This window comes from Callorhinchus milii, unplaced genomic scaffold (genome assembly GCF_018977255.1).
Source record: "Callorhinchus milii isolate IMCB2004 unplaced genomic scaffold, IMCB_Cmil_1.0 Scaffold20, whole genome shotgun sequence".
Classification (NCBI taxonomy): domain Eukaryota; kingdom Metazoa; phylum Chordata; class Chondrichthyes; order Chimaeriformes; family Callorhinchidae; genus Callorhinchus; species Callorhinchus milii.
In genome coordinates this window covers 10,049,126-10,058,118 of record NW_024704761.1, presented here as the reverse complement: position 1 = coordinate 10,058,118, position 8,993 = coordinate 10,049,126, and the positions used below count along the sequence as shown (strand labels likewise).

Here is an 8,993-nt window from a genome sequence, read left to right as displayed (position 1 = left end):
CAGGGCAGCAGACCTGTTACTCACTGGATACACGGGGGAAGCTGTTATGGAAGCCGCTTCAGAATAAATGTGCTGGACTTCATTATAACATTCAGCGTTATGAAGAGGGGGATTCAGCCGGAGGAAAATTCAAAGGGAGGACTTCCAGGGGGATACCCTGCGTGATGAGCACTAGTCGCTAGTTAATGAAGAGGTGTGCGGTAAGATTTACCCTGCGTGACGAGCGTTATATAAATGCAAGTTGTTGTTATTGTTGGTGAAAGTAAAGCTAAATAAATGTAAGTGTAAAGTGTCAAGCAACAAGACCCATACCGTCAATCTGTAAGATGTAATCTCCAACAAAGTTCTTGCAAATCATTAAACATTAAATTATGAATATTCATTATTTTGACTTTTTATTTCTTTAGAATTAAACCTTCATGGGGTGAAAATAAACAAGACATTTTTACAGAATCTTTTGACCATTTTTAACTGTACAATTCAGATCACAGTGTCTCTTAAAAATGTACAAGAATATGGGCTTCAGGTCCCTTTATATATCTACATACATTGTGATTTCCTTAAAAGAATTCAGTAAAATTCATAAAGCATGTCCTGCCCTTTATAAGTCTAAGCGTTTCGAAGTGTTCATAAATTCCATCTCGCTGTATGGTCTCTAAGGTGTAGCCACAAGTGAGGTAGAAGTAAATGATGTATGACATCAACACTTTATCCAACCCTTGGTACTATTCCTGTGGTCAGCCTCGAAGACATTCCAGTCACACGTCAATCAGAGAACATTCAAACTCCTGTATTCAACTTTCAAACGTACGTGCATCAATCATTTTAATATCTGCAAAACATCACGGCCTGTTAACCTTCCAATGGTCTTAAAGTTTACAAAGTGCGATACTGAGCAGAAGGAACTCTTTGATTGACTTTCATTTAGCGCAGCCTCTTCTTGTCTTCAAACAGTTAAGGATATTATTTTTTGAACTTTTCGCGAGTGCAACAAGCTTGACCAAGAGGAATGGAAATAAATCTTATTCTGGCAATCTTACCCCACAACTCTTCATTAACTAGAAACTGAATCTCAGGATTTCAGACGTTACTATTACGGTGATCGGTAATAATTTTCCTTCAGCTCAGTCAATCACATGCACTCTAGACCAACCCGCCACTGCCCGCCCTCCACCCCCACACACTCTCAATATCACTCACTTTCTCCACTCTGTAGACCACATACCGCCTCCGCTCTCCACATCACACGCTATCACACAGCCACAGAGAGGCAGACCACCTACGCCAGCCTTCAGGATGTATGGCAATGGCCTGGGATGGCCAGATATTCCACCACTTGCTTGGCACCTCCTTCAATCATCTGCCTGAGATTTGGAGCTCCCTTTATATGATTGGATCTTAGCCTCTACAGCACAATGTGACCACCTATTCAGATAGAAACATATTTGGGAGTCTGCCTCTCGGGCCTCCCCTGGAGCTCTCTCACTTCCTCATGAAGCTGAGCAGTGACACGTCACCTTGCCAGCTTCCGTGAGAATGTTATGAAATCTGCTGCCCTAATACAAAGCCAATGTCAATTGTTACACGCTTTGACTTTGCCACTTCCCCTGAATACTTCTTGAAACACCAAGAAGAGTCACTTTTCTAAGGGAAGTGCGTTGCGATACGGTGAAGTGTTGTGTTGTCACGGTGGTGTGGAAGGAAGATGTGCCATGCACACTGAGGCTCTATGGTATTGGGCCACTGAAGGTAACAATGGGAAGACAGAGCAGGGAGTAGTACTTTGATGGGTGCTGTTGAAAGTGGCTCTCTTTCCTCAGCCTCTGTAGCACCATCTTCTCAGGCTTGTAACACACAGACACCTCGCACCTAAAAACGAACCATAGATATCAGATTAAAATTCGCTGCAAACAAATCAGTCTTTTACACTCCACAGCATACCCCATGAAGTGATTGAGACGTTATCCTGGTGGGAAAGGCGCTAGAAAAAATGCAAGGCACATTATTATTAAATTCAGACTGGAATACATAAGATGGCCACACTTCGGAGAATTCTTGTTTCATCTTGTTTAACACAAAGCAATCTGATTTCTCCCCCTCCTTTGCCTCCTTCAAGGCCCGCCTCAAGACTTCCTTTTCGATCATGCCTTTGGTTATCTTCCCTCCTCCACCGCCACTTGCCCTCTCTGATCCCAATTTGTAGCTCGGGTGCAAACACCTCAATGTCCAATGTCGGATGTCCTCCCGACGTGGAAGGTGCTGTATAAATGCAATTTGTTGTTGAAGAAGACTCTAGGAACTTGCATGGTGCAAAAGGGCAACCTGTGCAGGGTACATTTGCACTGGCGCTGTACTGGTCTGCCTGTAAGGCAGTTAGGCTACTGCTACTAACTGGGATGCATACAACATTTGCATTTTTATTGACCTGAAAACAACATAAATCTGTGCTGCCAGGAACAAGATATGGAGCTAGATTTTGTCGTTTCATCCACAAAATATACAGTCACTACACTTTACAGTCTATTCTGTGAAGTGCTTTGAGACACTTCAAAGACGTGATAAGGCGTTATATCAAGTGCAAAGATTATTATTATTATTACAGAGTGAGGTGATTTGCCTACCTAGTCACACTCTGAAGAACCTTTTGCTCATCCTGGTCAAAGCACACGACGAAGGTGGTGCTATTGCGCCCAAGCACTTGCACTTTGTCAACTTTGATTCGCGTCACACTTATTTGCTGAAAGAAAAGAGAAACCCTTAGATCCAAACAGAACCAAACCCTGTGTATTACAGCCTATGCTCCACCTCACCCCACTGCAGCCTCTCAAACCCTTATCTACACCTTTATCTCCTCCACTTTAGATTGTCCAACATTTTCCTCACTGGCCTCCCCATTTCCCCAGAAGACATTTGGTAAGGTAGAAAATAATATCTCGGGATACAGTGTATAGTTTGGGACACGACATGTCAAGCGACTGCCAGGATGGTGGAAGGCAAACTCGACAGACCTTGGTCTTCTTTCGCCNAGAAATTCTTATGTTCTTAAGGTACACAAGAAATGACCGCAAACATTCACTGTGAAACACTTTGGTCGATCATTATAAATGCTGTTTCAAAAACAAGTATTATTATTAATAAAATTTATTAGCCTGCGCTGTTCTGGGCCTAGATAACCAATTCACTTTATGCTGAGTGATTGAGTCCTTCCTGACGACTCTCTGTACCTTTTATTGGTCTTTAGCAACCTTTGCTGATGATAGGTCAGCACTCTGGCCAGACACCGACCTCAGCCAAAGCAACCTGCGCTCACTCACCTGATTATAACTCATCTTGGTTTTGGAGTTTTGCCGCTTGACCACTTCAGTCATCGAGAGATGGAGGTATTCCGGACTGGCTTCTGACACAGACACAAATAAAGAAAAGTTGGTAAAACCAGTGCACTGTGTAAGAACAGGGCTGATTCAGGTCTAGGTAATAGGTATCGATGTGCTTGGACCTGTTTCTCTCTTCAGCCATCGAATTGTGCCTCTGCCTTTTCCCATGGTCTGGTCTTGATCAATTGGGATGGGAACATGAGACTCCAGTGGCCAATTTAAGGGCCATAATTGGGGAAACAGAAAAAATGCTGAGTACTTGGGACATAGAAGTACCTCCTAACATGTGTGAATAACTGAATGTGGAGTCAACGATGGGCAGGGTATAGACTTGGGAGTTTTGTTTGGCATTACTGTTTGATCGCACAGCCCTGCACTGAACGGCAGTTTTCTCCCTTTCAGCTCAATAAAGCAATTTGATCAGAATAACAGCAACAATTTACATCTGTACAGGCCTTTTCATGTTGGGAGAACATCTGTGAATGCTTCACACAGCTGACTGGGAGTCTGAGCTGGGGGTAGGCAGGGTGAATTGAGGGGAAGCTCAGGGAGGAAGGGGTAGGGGGAGGGAGGTAGCCTTAAGACCCATCACGGTCAGAGAGAGTTGGGTCTTAATGCAGGTCTTGTAGGGAGGTAGAAAGCAAGGCAAAGACACTCAGGGTTTGGAGTTACAGGAAGCTGCAGAATGGCTGATGTCTCTTAAGATATTGAGTAGAGTTTTTACCCAGCCCATCGTGTCTCTTGCATGCCTTCCTCAGGTTTACTGATGTGCAGCTTTTTTCCACATCGTTCCACTGGTTTCTTCTGCTGACTGTAGCCTGACAGCGGAGCAAAGAACAAGACAATTAGACACAGTGCAAGTCACTAATAACATGTTATTAATCTAAGAAAACTAATGAACTCAAAATATCTCATTATGTTAATAATGCTCCAGGATTATGTCTCTTCTGAATCAGTGCCCAATAAGCCATAGCTGTACTGTACTGTGCTGCTCATTAATTCCATAACAGACCCATTCACAGCAGGTACCAGGTCAGTGTGTAATTCACACATTGACTTGGTAACTTTACACGTATATCCTGTGAAGCGCTTTGAGACGCCTCAAAGACGTGATAAGGCACTATATCAAATGCAAGGATTATTATTATTTTAGCGACTCTGTGTGTCAATGTGTAATATAAATACACAGCTCTGTGTGTCAGTATATAATTCACATACCAAGCTCTGGGTGTCAGTGTGTAATTCACGTACCCGACTGTAAGAAATCTGTAATGCTAATGGAACGGCCTCTCTGTCACCATCGATGCCTAGACGCTTCTTCCCTGCCCCTAAAAAAAAACAAGGGGGAAAAGATTCAGGAAGATATTTGTCAAAGTTAAACATAACTATCCATGTCGACAGCTCCAACTTGCGACACAGGCTTTGGAATGAAAGAACTTACAGTTTGAAGTTCAAAACTTCTGAAAACGCTCAACCATTAAATGCTGTTCAGTGTATTAACTGTTTCGTTGTCAAACACAAATGTCGTGTGTACAATAAAGATTCCTTCCCTCCCCCCCAACCCCACACTCACACACACACACTGTGGTTCAGTGAGAGTTTCTGTGGATTCTTGTTCTGTGCTACTTAACACATCTGTGTATTTGTGAGACAGCATTGCAAGAACCCACCTGAAGCCTTGATGGCCCTTGTGGCAGCAGATTGACCCATCTCCAACGAGTAGATGAAGACCTCAGATTTTTTCTCCCCACCTGCAAGTGTTAGCTATCAGCAAAATGAGATGAGTTAGTTACTTGCCATGGGCTGCATTCTCCTGAGACAAAGACAAAATTGATACACCCACAGGATGAAAACTCTAACCAACTCTATTATAGAGTATTGGTCAGACCCCGTTCAGTTTTGGGCACCACACCTCAGGAACGTTATATTAGCCCTTGGCGAGGGTGCACTGCAGGTTCACTAGAATGTTACCAGGCCTTAAAAGAGTTCAGTTACGAGGAAAGGCTGCGAAATTAAATGTAGATTGGATTTTCTTGAGCTTAGAAGGTTGAGGAGTGATTTGATTGAGGTGCTTAAGATGCTAAAGGGATTCGACAGATACAGAGAAGATATTTTCTCTGGTGGGGGAATCCAAAACAAGGGGGTATAGTCTTAAAATTAGAGCCTGGACATTTAAGAGTGAAATTAGGAAGCATTTTTTTCACTCAAAGCATGGTAGAAATCTGGAATTCTTTCTCCCAAAAGGCTGTGGATGCTGCATCCATCCACACCTTCAAGAGTGAGGTTGATAGATTTTTAGTAGGTTAGTGTATCAAGGGATAAGGGGAGAAAGCAGGAAATTGGAATTGAAAGGATTAGTTGAGGTAGAGATCAGCCACGATCTAATTGAATGGTGGAACAGGCTCGAAGGGCTGAACGGCCTCCTTCTTTCCTATGGAGTAAATCACATCAATGTCCGTACCATATTACAGGTCAATGCTGCCAGGAATGTTGTCTGTAACAAAGCCCATAAAATGCAGTTGTGTTCAGTGCAGAACCTCTTCCTCGGTTGTCCGAAAGTCTTGTTGCCAATAACAGTGGCTCAGTCCCGGGCCTGACAATCCCCCAAATAAAACTGATCATTCACTTGGCGGCTGTTTGTGGGACATCATTGGCGTGTACCAAGTGGGTGCAAAATGCACAGCGACTCAACTTTACACAAGATCTTTACACTAAGGAATCAGTATTATAGAGGCATATTATTGTAATATTATTATGACTATTACTCCCTCACAGAATCGGGGAGAATATTTATTGTTAGACAAAAAGATTAAAAGAAATCAGCGAAGCTGAGTGAATTTCGTCCAGTTCAACGTCCAGTAGGTCAACAACAACAACTTGCATTTATATAGCGCCCCTTACGCAGGGCAGCATCCCAAAGCGCTCGACAGTGGTGGAGCATGATGCCAAGCCTGGGTGGGGATGGTGGGGTGACCGTAGGCACGGTCGAACAGGAAGGTCTTCAGGCGCGACTTGAAAATTAGGAAGGAAAGGGCAAGACAGTGGGATGGAAGAAGAGTGTTCCAGAGTTTCGGGCAATATTGGCTGAAAGCTCGGACAATCACTTCCACCCATGGCCATTTGGATTTATCTGCTTTCTCGCACAAGAGCTGGCGCCACGGAGTGGGGACACAGCCAGAGGGCGGCAACCCCAGGGCCAACTCACCTCTGCCTGGAACAGCTGGATCAGCACTGGTTGAGCTGCATTCCTGCAATAATACAGCGTCAGGTCCCCGAGGATCGAGAGCTTGTCTTGCGTTCCTCCGCCATGACCGTTCTCAGGCTTGGAAGGCTCCTGTAATCAGAGAGATAAAGAGATGACTACACTGACCCCCCCTCTCCTGGTCAGCGGTAACTCTAACTGCCTCGCAAAGTGGGGCGCTTTCTTTCACTGTGGGGGTGGGGGGAGTAGAAGGACACATGTGTGGGGGAGAAACAGAGAGACACTCATGGGGAGGGAAGGAGGAGCCCTCAAGAGGTGGGGATGGGAGTGGGAGGAAGAGAGACTGTAGGGGAGAGAGAGAGAGCGGAGAGAAAGGGAGACAGTGTAGAGACAGAGACTTTGCATCCCGAAAGAGCACGAGAGATCGTACTCCAAGGGTCACACAGGGAGTGAGGCTGACCTGACACAGCAGGTCTGTGGGGAGGTTCAGTAAGTCAAGGACGTTGCGTTGATACCAAGGATCCAGCATTCCCAGGTACTGAGCGATGCGGTCGTTGCTGTTCTTCCCTGCGTCCTCGCAGTCCTAAAGCAAGCAAAGCGAAGGGTTTGTCACCGACTAAACACTTTTTCTCTCCTGGCTTAAAAAAAAAATATCTTCCAGGTGGCTCACTCGCTCCTGGCCCAGCGCCTCGGGGCATTTACAGCGAGTGAGTGGCGTATGGAGGGAGGTGGAGAGGGACAACCGGGATTGAGTGACGAATGGGGAGGGGCAGGAAACCTTCACCATCAGCACAGATTGGACACACTCAGCTCCGACATCCAAAATATGGCAAACATTTTGACATGACTGTGATTGGCTCAAACCCACCCATTAGCACGAGGACAGCTGTGCAATCCCCATCAGACACCATTACTCGTCACAACCACGTGCAATGCCCTAACCTCAACGCAAGAGAACGGTTAGAGTGAGATACGAGCTGGTGTGTCTTAGCGAGGACAGTGCTGATACAGTATTGCCACACAGGGCAGGATAAGGGGAGTAAATAACACTAATAATCCTTGCATTTGATACACTGCCTTATTGCGGCTTTGAGACGTCTCAAAGCGCTTCACAGAATATACTGTAAAGTGAACCGACAGTATATTTTGAGGGCCAAACTCGGCAGCCAAATGCGCCCACCAGTGTCCCACAAACAGTCGTGGACTGAGTGACCACATTTTTTTTAACGGATTATTACCCCTGGGAACGTGATCTGCCAATCGACTAACAAACAGGTTCCTTACTGTTAGGTAAACAGAGCCGCGCGGAGTAAAGAAACTTTCACCCACAAAGTGTACAGTCAATTAACTTTACAGCATATTCTTTGAAGCACTTTGAGACATCTCGAAGCCATGATAAAGTGCTATATCAAATATAAGGATTATATTATTAGTAGTAGTAATATTATTATTACTATATTATACCTTGCCTAAGATTTCACCCTGCCCGGGAATCGAACCTGGGTCCTCTCGCTTGTGAGGCAAGTGCTCTAACCACTACGCTATAGGACTCCCTGGTCCCAGGACTGTGCACAGTGAATGATTACCTGCTGTATGGATGAGCGACGTTGGTTATCGGGGGCAGAGCTGAGTGACACTGGAACCCTTGGAATATTTTCTTTCAGAGGAATATGAAAAAACTGCATCTTGAAGTATTTCGTGAGAAAAGGAGATTTGCTTTCTTGTATCCTAAAGTGAAAAAATATTCCAATTAAACATCATCCCTCTCATCTCTAAAGATGCTTTGTTTGCTCTCTATTTAAAACATAGACCCCCCCCCGTCAAATGATCCTCAACTTGCTCCGGCAACCCGATAGCCATCAATTAGATGAATGAATTGGGAATCGGATGACAGGTATGCAGAAAGCAATTCCCCAGAACTGCGGAGCAGTATGAGGGCTCCAACGTCCAGCGGGAAATCATCCAACACACGACTCAAATCATCCACAGCAACTGGTGGAGGGGCACGTAAATTGGGAATTAGGATGTCTAGAATATATTTCTTCACAGAGAAGGTTGTCATGCCCCCAGAAGACACCTGAGGCAAAATCACTAGAAATACTTGAAAGGGAGATAAATAAGCTCTGAGATGAAAGGGTATTTAGGGGCATAGGGAAAACGTGAGGATATGGGGTTTAAAGTTCTGTCGTGATCCGATACACTGGCTGAGCAGTCTCATTGGGCTTGATAATGGGTTTCAAGTGCTCTGGGACACTACCCCACGGGAAGTATTATTATATAAATGCAAGTTGTTGTTGATAGCTCTTTCTGATGTTCCTAACAGATCCTGATCGATAGTGTCCTACAACAAGCCAGAGCTGCTGACTGTACCAGGACCTAACTCTGTTAGATTACAGATAATCTCAAGCCTATTCATT

General features: G+C 44.8%; 1 protein-coding gene across 3 annotated transcripts in view; it reads right to left on the bottom strand.

Moving 5' to 3' along the window:
- Positions 1-378: 378 nt before the first annotated feature.
- Positions 379-8,993, bottom strand: part of pik3r5 (phosphoinositide-3-kinase, regulatory subunit 5) — a 32,721-nt gene continuing 24,106 nt past the window's right edge. For 2 of the 3 annotated variants that reach the window (XM_042342451.1, XM_007888463.2), the window contains exons 11-19: positions 8,163-8,304; positions 7,037-7,159; positions 6,580-6,708; positions 5,045-5,138; positions 4,626-4,702; positions 4,099-4,192; positions 3,315-3,397; positions 2,622-2,737; positions 379-1,869 (exon numbers count right to left, since the gene is read on the bottom strand). In XM_042342451.1, coding sequence (XP_042198385.1) covers positions 1,728-1,869; positions 2,622-2,737; positions 3,315-3,397; positions 4,099-4,192; positions 4,626-4,702; positions 5,045-5,138; positions 6,580-6,708; positions 7,037-7,159; positions 8,163-8,304 — 1,000 coding nt within the window. In that variant the 3' untranslated portion in view covers positions 379-1,727. The remainder of the gene's footprint in view (positions 1,870-2,621; positions 2,738-3,314; positions 3,398-4,098; positions 4,193-4,625; positions 4,703-5,044; positions 5,139-6,579; positions 6,709-7,036; positions 7,160-8,162; positions 8,305-8,993) is intronic. The other variant, XM_007888464.2, reaches the window with a different exon arrangement.